The sequence below is a fragment of the Cygnus olor genome, chromosome 29, assembly GCF_009769625.2.
Source record: "Cygnus olor isolate bCygOlo1 chromosome 29, bCygOlo1.pri.v2, whole genome shotgun sequence".
Classification (NCBI taxonomy): Eukaryota; Metazoa; Chordata; class Aves; order Anseriformes; family Anatidae; genus Cygnus; species Cygnus olor.
The window spans coordinates 2125738-2137999 of NC_049197.1; the positions used below are offsets into that span (position 1 = coordinate 2125738).

The following is a 12262-nucleotide window of genomic DNA, read 5'->3' on the forward strand; positions in this document are numbered from 1 at the left end:
CCCCATGCCCCGGAGGGGCTGTGCCACCTCCCAGCACAGGGACCCCCCCGTGCGTGGAGAGAGGCCAGAGCCGTAAACAAGCCCAGGGCACCGCTGCTTTTCGCGGCTGCTTGGCACCACACGAGAAGGTGTTATTAATTAATTAGGCCGTCTCTGGCCAGGCTCCGATTTAATTAACGTCCCCGGCACTGCAGATGCTGCCCTGCCCCGGGCTGTGGTGCCATGTGAGCCACCGCGCTCCCGCTGCCGCCTCCCTTCCCATGGGGCTGCCGCAGCCGCCTGTTGCAGGCTTGAGTCTCGACTCGTGCCAGAGCTGGGCTCCCTCTGGTCTTTCCCATCCCCTCGGCTTCCCCCCATCGCCCTCTCCATGTTGGCTCAGCTGTGGGGGGTTTGGATGGGGGGGTTTGGTTGGGGGGGGCTGCTCCCTCCAGTGCTGGGGGGAGCAGGATCGAGCCTGGAGGCTGAGCTGGGCCGTGCTTGGAGGGGCTGCAAGGGGTCAAGCCCCCATCATCCTGGTCACAGAGGGGCTTGGGGGAATGTGGCCACACATGAGGCTGGATCTAGGGCTGCTGGGACCCCCGGAACTGGGCATGCCACTCACGGACAGTGCAGGACCAGGACCGGGCAGGTGGGGAGAGCCCCAGGACAGGACAGGAGGCACGGGTGGGCTGCACAGGGAGAGAGTGCGTGTGCATGTCTGTGCATGCCGAGCAGCCTGTGTGCTTGTGCACAGGTGTGCATGCACGCACCTGCGTGTGCATCCCAGCAGCTCAGCCATGACCCACTGCGCCGTGAGCCCTCCCAGAGCCTGCCTGCACAGCCGAAGTGCTCACTGGTGGCTCTGGCAGCATGGCAGCGTGCTGGAGACAGGGGCCAGCTCGCACGGTGTGCATGCACACGTGCCAACAGGCTGTGGCATCTTCGGATGCGTGTCCCACCGCATGCATGACGTGTGCAGGGCCGGGGGCTGCGTGGGCATGGCGCTGGCTGCGTGCTGGCTCCGTACCCCGAGGCGGCACGACGTGGCGGGGAGCTGGTGAGCCCACGTGGGCGCACTTGGGCCGCGGTGTGACTGCGCGTGTAACGGGTGTCACGGTGCCTGCGTGGGCGTTGAGCTGCAGGGTGGAGATGCCACCCCCCACGGCCCCCATTGGCGGCTCTCCTCTCACCCACCCACGCCTTGCCACGGGCAGAGCCCCTTATTTAGCTCTGCACGGCTGCTAGCTCTGGGGTGCTTCACCTCCAGGCTGAGCGTGCCCGAGAGCCGTCGGCACAGCCTGTGGCCGCTGCCCGCTGCTTCTTGCTGCTCCGCAGCCACCAGAGGCGAGGGACGCGCTGCCCGCACTGCAGCTGAGGGCTGAGCAGGTCCCCGCACCCCGTGCCAGGTACCGTGGGGTCCCCCGGGGAGGCCGCTGCCTCCGCTCCTCGCCCAGCGTGGGCTGGGGGAAGGCGAAAGGGAGCTGGAAGCTGCAGGAAGCGCTGGGCCGGGAGGAGAGAGGGGTGAAGGAAGGTGGGGAGGGCTTGGAGGGGTCACTGGAAGCCTGGAGCTGGGACCTTCCTGGGGGGCTGTGGCTGTTGCAGGGTGAGTGTGTGTTGATGTGGGTGTCTGTGAACGCGTGCGAGTGTGCAAGGCTGAGGGGGTGCTTGTCATCTCTGTGTGTCCGTGCTCCGTCCTGCATGCGTTTCCACTGCCCCAGCTGGCGTGTGGCGGCACAAACCCAGCACAATGGGCATGGGTTTTGGCATGGGACCCCCAGCTCTGCAGTGCAGCCATGCTCTGCCCCCCCCCTCAGCACCTCTGCAGTACATCTCCTGCACTGCAGCCCCCCCACCGCGTTCCCCCCCCCTCGCCCCCCAGTTTTTCCCCATGCCCCCACCGTGCCGCAGCCCCCCCAGCTGGAAAGGGGCTGGGGAGCGTTTGCTCGACTGCTCCAGTAACGCCGGCTGCCCCCGGGCCCCCATCTCTCGTTCCGCTGTTTTCCCCTCCCAAAACCTTGCCCCGGTCCGCGCCATCCGGGGGGCGAGGGGCGACCCCGGCCGCTGCTGACCCCTCCCGCAGGTCGCCCGCCCCGGCGAGGATGCGGAGCCGCGCGGTGCTCGCCCTGCTCGCCTTGGCCCTGCCGCTCGCCCTCGCCCGCTTCGCCGCCGCCCCGCCGCCGGGCCCCGCGCTCCGCTCCCAGGTAGGGCCGAGCCGTCGGGACGGCCGTCGAGGAGGCACCGGGCAGCCCCCGCCCGCGCTCACCCCTCCGCTTCCCCGCAGAGCGGCCCCGGCCCCGAGCCGCTGCTCCCGGTGCTGCCCTGGAGAGCCCGCGGCGGCCCCGGAGCCGCCTTCACCGCCCTGCTGCAACTGCTGCGGGAGGAGGACGCCGGTGAGAGCCGGGGGGGCGGTCCCGGACCCGGTCCCGGTCCCGGACCCGGTCCCGGACCCCGCCCCGACGGCAGAGCTCAGCCTCCCGCTTGTCTCTTCCAGGTCCCCCGGCGCTGGCGTCTCCCCAGAAGCGTAAGTCTGCTCCGCTCCCGGACGGTGCCAGCCCTGCAGCGGCGGCCGAGGGGGGGGTCCCGGGGCGGGCATGGAGCGGGGCCGGGCCCGGTGGGCGCTGACACCGGGCTCTCCCCGCAGGGGACATGCACGACTTCTTCGTGGGGCTCATGGGGAAGCGGACGGTGGAGCCCGGTAGGGCGGCGGGGGAAGACCGGGGGGCGGCGGAGCCGCAGCGGAGGGGCTGACCGCAGCCCCCCTGCTCCCCAGGGCCCCCCCCGGACGCCCCTAGGGCCGCCGGGTCCCAGCGCTGGGCAGCGTGAGGAGGGACCGGAGGGGCGGCGGCGCCGGGACCCCCCCGCCGGGCTCCGTTCCGGGCATCGCGGGGGGGCTCCGGGGGCCGTGTCCCGGCGCCTCGGAGCGGGCGGCGGCTGCGGGGCCACCAGGGCCCGGAGGCGAGCAGCGACTGCGGAGCCGTCGTGGGAGCCCGTCGGGGCCGGGGCCGAGACCGGGACCGGGAGCGGGGACGGGACCGGGACGGGACCGGGGATGGGGACAGGAGCGGGGCCGCGCTGCCGTCCGCGCTGTACGGGCACCTGCACACAAACAAGCGGCCCCTCGCCCTGGCTCTCTCTGTGCCTCCGCTGCGCCTCGACGGGACCCGACGGGCTCGGGGCGGCCCCGAGGAGGACACGGGGAGGAGACGGAGAGGACGGGGGGCGGGGAGGAGGCACGGGGCGGGGGGGCTGCTCATGGGCCACAGCGACCCCCCCCACACACCTCTCCCCCCCCCACATCCCCCCGCCCCACATCTCGACCTGCCCCATCTCCCCTCGTCGTCGCCCCCCAATTCCCCCCGCCGCCCCCAGCTCCCCTGCCCGCGCTGTTCCAGCCCCGTTAACCGCCCCCGGCCCCGTTGCCCTCCCCCCCGCCCCGTGCCCCCCCCTCTCCCCCCCCGCAGTTCCCCTCCGGGCCGCGGCGGCGCTGTGGCCCCGACGGCGGGGCCGGGCGGCGGAAGGCGGCTCCGGTGGCGGCCGGCGCGGGCGCTCGTCGCGGCGGCGGCCGGCGGAGGGCGGGGCGGTGCCTTTGTGTGAGCGAGCGGCGATGGTGCGGGGCGCCGGGCGGGTAAGGAGCCCCCCCCCCCCCGGGGCCGCCCCCCACACACACACCCCCAGCCCCCGGGGCCGCGCCGCCCCCCTCCGCCCCCGGCTCCTCTCGCCCCCCCCCCACCCCGTTACCTCCCCTCCCTTTCTACCCCCCCCCCCCCCTTATCTGACCCCCCTCCCCACCCTTCTGACCCCCTCCCCCCCGTGGCTCCCCTCGGTGCCCCCCCCACGCGTTCCCCCTTGACACCCCCACCCCGTGGTCTCCTACCCCCACCCCCCCTGCCGAGCCCTTCCCTGCAGAAATCGCGGCAGCGTGGCCAATTCCCACGTCCCTGTCGGGGCTGGTTGGTGCCCCCCCACCGGTGTCCCACCGCCGGTGCCCCCCCCCGGTGCTCATTCCCTCGGTGGTAGATCCGTGCCCCCTTCCCCTCGCCTCCCCTCCACTCCCCCCCATTGCCTGGTCTCTTAGCCCCCCCCCAGCACCCCGGAGTGGGGGGGACCTTTCCGCAGCTCCCCCTGCACCCACAGACCCCCCCCCCAGCACCCCGGGGTGGGGGGGACCCTTCCGCAGCTCCCCCTGCACCCACAGACCCCCCACCCGCCCCAGGGTGGGCAGGGGACAAGGGGCAGGCCTGCGGGCGCACCCTGGCCAAGCACCCCCCAGCCTGCGCCCCCCTCTTCCATGCTAAGGAAGCGCCAGGGCGCTGGCGTGGGACCCCCTCAGCAAACTGGGCTTTTGAGACACGCTTCGGCTGGTTCCCCTTCGTGTCCCCACACATCGGGGGCTTTCAGTGCCCTGGGTGCCGAGGGTGGGCTGGGAGATCGTGAGCAGGAGGGGGCGGCCAGCCTGGGGGCTGCAGGATGGGCCGGGAGGTGGTCCACAGGGGGCCCAGCGCTGTGGTGGGGAGGGGAGGCGAGACCCCACCAAAGCGCCCACGTGGGCACGGGGAAGACCCGAAGCGAGGGTGGGCAGCAGGGGGTCTGGGGGTAGGGGTCTGCGAGGCAGTGGTGCTGGAGAGGCCTGGAGGTGAGGCCCCCCCCGTCACTCGGTGGGCGGCAGAGCTGAGCGCGGCGCCCAGGATGCAGCAGGAGCTTCGGGGCATCGCCAGCAGAGCCGGCGGCTTTTTTCTTTTATTTCATGGTACAAGAGGGGTTCCGGTTCGTCTCCACCTGAGGAGCTGCGCTCGTTCCCAGTCGCTTGTCAGGAGGGGGGTGTTTGAGGTAAGACTGCCACGACACCTCTCTGGCTGTAAAGCTGTTAAAGTCTTTGACGTTTTACTCTCTGCAGAGCCCCTTGCCCTGCCACTTTCTGGATGCCAAGCACCTCCTGCGGCTGATGAGGGCGTGAAGAAGCAGCTGACCAGGACAGGGACCCCCAAGCAGCTGCTAAGATGGGCATGAGGATCAAGCTGCACAGCACCAACCACCCCAACAACCTGCTGAAGGAACTCAACAAGTGCAGGCTCTCTGAGACCATGTGCGACGTCACCATTTTGGTGGGCACCCGCTCCTTTGCCGCACACAAGGCTGTCCTGGCCTGTGCTGCAGGCTACTTCCAGAACCTCTTTCTGAACACGGGGCTGGACGCCGCTCGGACCTACGTCGTGGACTTCATCACCCCGGCCAACTTCGAGAAGATCCTCAGCTTTGTGTACACCTCGGAGCTCTTCACAGACCTGATCAACGTAGGCGTCATTTACGAGGTGGCGGAGCGGCTGGGCATGGAGGACCTGCTGCAGGCCTGCCACTCGACCTTCCCTGACTTGGAGAGCTCGGCCATCCCCAAGCAGCCCTCCCTGGCCGTGGGCGAGGGCCGGTCAGGTCCTCTGAGCAGCACCTCCTCCGAGCAGAACCATTCCGTGGGGGAAATCCGGAGCAGCGGGGAGCATTTCGGCGCCGAGCGCGGTTACATCCTGCACGGGGAGGCAGTGGGCAGCTACAAGGAGGATGACAGGAATAACGCGAGCGAAGGCAGCCAGGCCCTTGCCCTGATGCAGCAGCAGCAGCCTCCCAAGACGGAGCAGGAACCAGATGCGGGGCAGTTTGCTCCTGCCGCAAGCGTGGCAGCCCAGCCCAGCCTGGGCAGCATGAACATCGTCGTTCAAACCACCACGAGCTCCTGCCAGCAGTATAAAGTCCAGAGCAACGGTGACTACAGCAAGGGTGGCTTCTTCACCACCGACACTTCCCTGGACATCTCCACGGGAAGCAACTCCTGTCCCAGCAACAGCGACCACTCCAAAGAGCAGGGCTTTGTGCAGATGGATGAGCTTCAGCTGGAAGATTTGGCTGAGGACGAACTGCACTTCGAAGATGCCAGCGAGGAGCTGGGCCCGTCAGAAGAAGTCATTGAGCTGAGCGACGACAGCGAGGAAGAGCTGGCCTTTGAGAACGACAGCCGGGATAGCAAGGCCATGCCCTGCCAGGTGTGCAAGAAGGTGCTGGAGCCCAACATCCAGCTGATCCGCCAGCACGCCAGAGATCACGTTGACCTGCTGACCGGGAACTGCAAGGTCTGCGAAACCCACTTCCAGGACCGGAACTCCAGGGTCACTCATGTTTTGTCCCACATTGGCATCTTCCTCTTCTCCTGCGACATGTGCGAGACCAAGTTCTTCACCCAGTGGCAGCTCACCCTGCACCGCAGAGAGGGGGTGTTCGACAACAACGTCATCGTCCACCCCAGCGACCCGCTGCCGGGGAAGGTTGGCATGTTTGGCGGAGGATCTGGCTCGGAGCTGGCATGCGCCGCCTGCGGGAAGCCTTTGGCCAAAGACTTCCACACCGTCCGCAACCACATCCTGGACCACGTGAACCTGAAAAGCCAGACGTGCGGCGTATGCGATCAGAGGCACGTGAGCCTCTGCAGCCTGATGTGGCATGCCCTGTCTCACTTGGGGATCTCAGTCTTCTCCTGCTCTGTTTGCGCCAACAGCTTTGTGGACCGGCACCTTCTGGAGAAGCACCTGGCCGTCCACCAGAACGTGGAGGAGGCCCTTTTCCGCTGCCACTTCTGCGGGCAGAGCTTCAAGCTGGAGGCAGCGTACCGCTACCACGTCAGCCAGCACAAGTGTGGCAGCGGCCTGGACATCCGACCCAGCTTCGGTGACCGGCTCCAGCCGCAGGGCCTGCAGAAGAGGAAGCTGCCTGAGGAGTTCCTGAGCGAAGACCTGGCGCTGCAGAGCCAGCCGGGCAACAGTAAGTACAGCTGCAAGGTCTGCGGGAAGAGGTTTGCCCACACCAGCGAGTTCAACTACCACCGGAGGATTCACACCGGAGAGAAGCCCTACCAGTGCAAGGTGTGCCACAAGTTCTTCCGCGGCCGCTCCACCATCAAGTGCCACCTGCGGACGCACTCAGGGGCCCTCATGTACCGCTGCACCGTGTGCGGCCACTACAGCTCCACGCTCAACCTCATGAGCAAGCACATAGGCGTGCACAAAGGCAGCCTCCCCCCGGACTTCACCATTGAGCAGACTTTCATGTACATTATCCATTCCAAAGATGCGGAGAAAAATGCAGACAGCTGATGGGGTGAGGCAGGGCAGGGCCAGCAAAGGAGCAAACGCTCGCGACAGAAGCTGTGGAGAAACGTCACTTATTTTATTTAATGGTCAGGCGTCATGGATGGAATCCTCTTTTTCTATTTTTATTATTATTTTTTTTTAATTTTTGGCCTTGCTAGGTCTTTTTAGATTGGCATTGTACAAATCAACAGCACGTAAGCTACATCACTGTTTCTGAGAAGTCCATCATGTTTACTTACCTCTGATCCTGTTAGAGGCCAATGAGTTTTGTGTTTTTAGCATTTCTCACTAGGTTTTGAATCTAGATTTTATTTTTAAACCTTTTAGCCCACTTGACTAGGCTAACCCTCAGTTTGAGCTTACCCACAAACTGATGCTGCTAAGATATTTTGACACCTGACCTCAGTAGAGAGGGACAGAGCTAGAGCAGGATGGTGCTGGACTTGAAGAAAAAGAAAAAAGACAGGAAAACAAAGACTCGTTCTAGGCATCACTGGGGTTCTGCTGCTATTGTGAGGAGAGTCTGTGTCACAGGATCGGCCTTGCCACCATGGCTCCACTGCAGGGGAGATGAGCAGGCAGTGAGGCGGGATGCCAGGGGCACGCAACAGAGGGCGGCTGGGGGCCCTGGGCATGTTGCTGCCATGCCCGTGATGCTGCTGCTGTCTTCAAAGACCCCGTTTTTGGACAAAGGGAAAGGAAGGAGCCGGCCACCTCGTGGCAGGGAGCAGCCCGAGCAGGGGGCTGCTCAGAGGGTATGGGTGCTGCGAGCAGGGAGGTCCCATGGAGGAATGGCCGAGCGAGGCAGGGCAGCAGCTCCGTGCTGAGGGATCGGCTGCTTCCTAGGAGGCGCTTTGCAGCGGCATCATCGTGCCCGGCTTTTGCCAGCTGCTGAGGGCGTGCTGGCATCTCCTCTGTTCTTGTGCACGTGGCGCTTGCTGCGTCCCAGGGCGTCGTGTTGGAAGCTGCAGGAGAGCAGCGTTGCTGAGGCTGCGTGATCCCAGCGCATGAGCACAAGACAAAACCGTGGCCTTATCTCTCCGTCGGTGTCGTCGGGAAGGACGGAGCTCTGCCAGAGGCGTGGCCCCCGCTGCTGCCACCGCTGCCGCCATGGGTTGCCGCATCCCGGACGTGTCTCCTCGCCAACGAGCGCTGCAGGACGGTGTTGGTGCCGATGTGAGTTCGTTCGCCTTCTGTCGCGACGCCGTGACCGCGGCGTGTACCGGGGCAGCCACTGGGAGCCGCGTGTGCTGCAGTGTGGGCTCCCGGGGCCGGGCCGGCCCTGCCGGCAGTGTTTACACCAGGAAGGGTGGGACCGGCTCGTTCCCATGCTATCCTGCTGTGGGGCAGAGGTGGAGAGGAACATATTTTCCAAATACCACAGCGTGAGTTATAACTGCCCTTAGGTAACTCATACTACCTCACAAACAGGAAGCGCTTTCAAGCCACAGTCGTCGTAAATTGGGCTCCTGTGCTTCTGCAAAGATATGCTGTTACAAAACAAAACTAGTGATTTGCAAACCCTGTGAGATCACCCTGCTTCCCCCTCCGCTCGAAGGGGCAACCCGCAGCCCAGCATGGTCCGGACGCGTGGTTCGTGAGCTAGGAATTCCTGGGGATTGCTCCCCCCGCTCCACTGTGGCCTTGGGCAAGTCACTTCACCTCTTTGCCTCAGTTTCCTCATCTGTAAAATGAGGGTGGTAACACTTGTGGTACCGACCTACCTCCCTGGAGTGTGCTGAAGATTACTGGCTCACATCTGCAAAGCGCGTGGAAGATGCAAAGCACCTCGTGAGTATTAACATGTAGCATCCGAGGAGATGACAGCCTCCATCCTCTCCTGTCCTGTAGCGGTTTCTTGAGGTACAACGGCCACCCAGCTGGGTCATTCTACTCCTGTTACAGCCTTCCCCATCGAAAGCAACTCTTCCTTTAGTCCCATCCAAGTCCTGTGGAATGAGCTACGTAGCAATACAAGGTGAGGGGAGACTGAAACTTGTGGGTTGAGATAAGGACAGGGAGATCTCCCTCCACTTGCCATTATGGGCAAAACAGCCTTGGCTTGGGGAAGATTAATTTATTGCCAGTTAAGAACCGTAGAGCAGTGAGAACTAAAAGCAGACTAAAAACACCTTCCTCCCATCCACCCTCTTCTACCTCCTCTCCCAAGCAGTGCAGGGGAACAGGGGCTGCGGTCAGCCTGCAGCGCTTCCTCTCCACTACTCCTTCATCATCACGCTCTTCCCCTGCTCCATGCAGGGTCCCTCCCACGGGATGCTGTCCTTCCTGAACTGATCCCACGTGGGCTCTCTGTGGGCTGCAGCCTCCTTCGGGCCACATCCCCCTGCTCCCCCCTGGTCCCCTCCAGGGGCTGCAGGGGAACTCTGCTCCCACACCTGGAGCACTGGCGCGCCCTCCTTCTCCCACTTCGGTGTCTGCACAGGGCAGGGGCAGAGGAGCCGACCTCACTTGGGAGGAAAAGGGGAAGTGGAGGCTGCTGAGGGGTTCGCATCCTTTCCCCCATCCGTGTCATGTTGGCCAGGTTTGGGCCAGCTGACTGCCTGCTGGAGATGCCTAACGGGACTCGTCCGCTTGGCACTTTGGTGCGTGCAGTATGTTTACAGAGGAAAATAGGTACTGATATGGTAGGTGGCTCGTGTGGGAGATGGGGGAGGTGTCTGTCAGCCAGAGTTGCGCTTCCCGAGTGCTGGTTGTGGGGTGCTGCTGGTCAGCCAGTGGCCTTGGTGCGGGACCCCCGGCAGCAAGGAGCCGTGCCCACCCTGCTGGCTCAAAGGGAAGAGCTCAGGAGCCGTGTTGGGGGCCGGCAGCACGGCACTGGGGGGCTCGTTGAGGCACAGGGTCGCCTCCGTTGTCCTGATGGTGGTGAGGTGTGCTGGTGGATGGCGCCCTGGCATGTGGGGAATGGACGTGGTCTGCTTTGGAGGTTGTTATGAAGGATGTGAGGGAGGCTTGGGACCACTGAGTCTTCAAAGCCTCAAGACCCTCCTGAAATGCCCCAGGAGCTTCAATGAGCTTCGGGACGCCTCGGGGCACTGGTGCATGGTAACAGCCTGCAGCCCCGTGTCTAGCTAAGCTGTGAAGCAAAAGCCTTTTGTGCACATAAACCAAAAAGAGAAGCTTTTACACTGAAACAGTAGCGGGCAAAGCAAGCCCACCCTTCTGAGCACAGGGACAGGAAAGCAAAAGCCCACCCCGTCTTCTGCCGGCTGCTTTTGGTGTGTGGGTGGGGAGAGAGCGCTCAGGTCCCTGATGTTTCTGTCTTGGTTTCTTCCCTGTGTGGTCATGAATTATTCCCACGTGAAGCTGCCTGTGATTGGCAGCGAGCTCTCGTTTGTGGAGGCAGTGTGGGAACGGGGCCATGGCTGAGAGGGGCTGAGGGAGCTCTCCTCCCCTGTGGTCGGGGGGCTGCATGGCATGCCCCACACCGGGCCTGGCCCCACATCGGGCCCGGCCCCACACGGCCCCTCTGCCAGCCCCACCAGGCCTGGGATGGGGCCCCAGCAGCCCCCACGGCGCTGCGAAGGGTGCTCGGAGCTGCCTTGCTCCGACCCCTGCAATGCATCACGCCGTTCTGGTTTGTCCTCCCCTTTCTCGAAGGATCTGGGTCTCTTAACAAAATAATTAAGCAGAAGAAAGGAAAAAAAAAAGTTGAATTGCTGTCTAACCTTTTTGTTAAGTTAATAGTAGGTACTGACCTCCTGATATTTAAGTGTTTACTATCTATTTGCTGTAAAGTTTTGTATATTTTGTAAACTTTCCCCCCAAATAGTAGATGTCTAAAATCGTTGTACATTGGGTTCTTTTATACTCCATTGTTCAGCACAAAGTGTGGTTTTTATTTAGAATAATAAAATGAAAAATGTTGACGTCTTGTGCCTTGTTTCTCTAGTAAAAACAAAATAATAATTCTTTTTATAGTTAGCCAGTGCCAGGAGCAGGTGCTGGACAAATTCAAGCTGGGGACGAGGCCCAGGAGCAGCGGGTATTTGGGAAGTGCTAAAGGAACGTGCTGCTGGGACAGCTTCCCATGAGAGGGGACAAGGGAAGGCTGGGGGGGAGTCAAGGGGAGCTGCAGGACCTGCAGGGTTTTGGAGCCAGGTCTCTGGGTGAAGCTGTGGGTGAAATAATTCTGCCTCGTGCTGTCCGGGGTGGGTTGTGAGGCCGCTCTGGCCTCCAGCACTGTGAGCTGCAGTGCACAAAGTTCCAGATGCATTAGGAGAGTTTTCTTCAAAACAAAACAAAAGTTTAATAGGTCAAATACCAAGTTGTACATGTTTAAGTAACTTGAATATAGTGCTGTCCGGGTTATGTCATGTATCAGATGTCTTGCTATTGTGTGCTTATCTTCAGTTTCTTCAGTGAGAATGAGAGGGCATGAGCAAAGGAAGCCTTGAGAGGGTTGGGCCCGGAGCCGTGCTCAGCTGGCGGCTGCCTCCGCATCCCCTATTGAAGGGGCTGCCCTTGTGTCGGGGGGCTGACTTCTGCCCTGGCTGCTCAGCAAATATTTCTGTGACAGAGAAGGATTTGTCTTTTCCTGCCCGGGCCGGTCCCCTTCTGGAGGCGAGCAGGGACATCTCTGCGCAGCAGTCCTGGGGCGTGCAGCGGGGGAGCAGAGCGGCCCCCGGCCAGCCCCACGGTGACCGTGGGTCCGTGTCAGCCCGGCACATCCTGCCCTCCGCTGCTGGAGGCGAGCATCCTGTCCTCGGATCCGGTCCGATTTGCTTATGCCTTGCTTTTTTAAAAATGTGTTTCTTAAGCAGCTCAAGGCCTCCAGATTTATTAATTCCCTTCCAGCGGCTGCCTCTCCTTCACCTTCCCCTACCCAGGGCTTGACCCACAGCATGTGACTGAGCCGAAGCCAGATGAGGAGGAACTTTCTCTGGATGCTCCAGTTCCTTGCAGCCCGTGCTCCGAGGATGTGTGCACATGGAAGTGCCACAGTGCACGCCTTCCATGTGACTTTGATTGAGAGGGACTGCATGTCAAGGACTGCCAGAGCCTGCCAGTACTTAGAAAGGTGCCCAGCGGCTGAGGAACCCGACACGAGATGCTTTAAAGGAGGCCGGTGTTAATGAGCTGGGTGTCCTGCTGCAGTATGCAAACCAGGAACCCTAACTCGATTCTCCCCA

At 63.0% G+C, this 12262-nt stretch overlaps 1 protein-coding gene and 1 long non-coding RNA gene across 2 annotated transcripts; both read left to right on the forward strand.

The window, feature by feature from the left end:
• The first annotated feature begins 2255 nt into the window (after positions 1-2255).
• On the forward strand, positions 2256-3157 carry LOC121061164. Its single transcript, XR_005814978.1, has 3 exons — positions 2256-2369; positions 2471-2500; positions 2621-3157. It is a non-coding gene; the product is annotated as an uncharacterized LOC121061164 (long non-coding RNA).
• Positions 3158-3485: 328 nt separating this feature from the next.
• Positions 3486-10999, forward strand: ZBTB39 (zinc finger and BTB domain containing 39). Its single transcript, XM_040539502.1, has 2 exons — positions 3486-3604; positions 4874-10999. The coding sequence occupies exon 2, from the start codon at positions 4977-4979 to the stop codon at positions 7113-7115; it is 2139 nt and encodes a 712-aa protein (XP_040395436.1). The 5' UTR covers positions 3486-3604; positions 4874-4976; the 3' UTR covers positions 7116-10999.
• The last annotated feature ends 1263 nt before the right edge of the window (positions 11000-12262 follow it).

Coding starts and splice junctions, on each gene's coding strand:
- ZBTB39 (XM_040539502.1), top strand. CDS start 4,977: ATGGGCATGAGGATCAAGCTGCACAGCACCAACCACCCCAACAACCTG.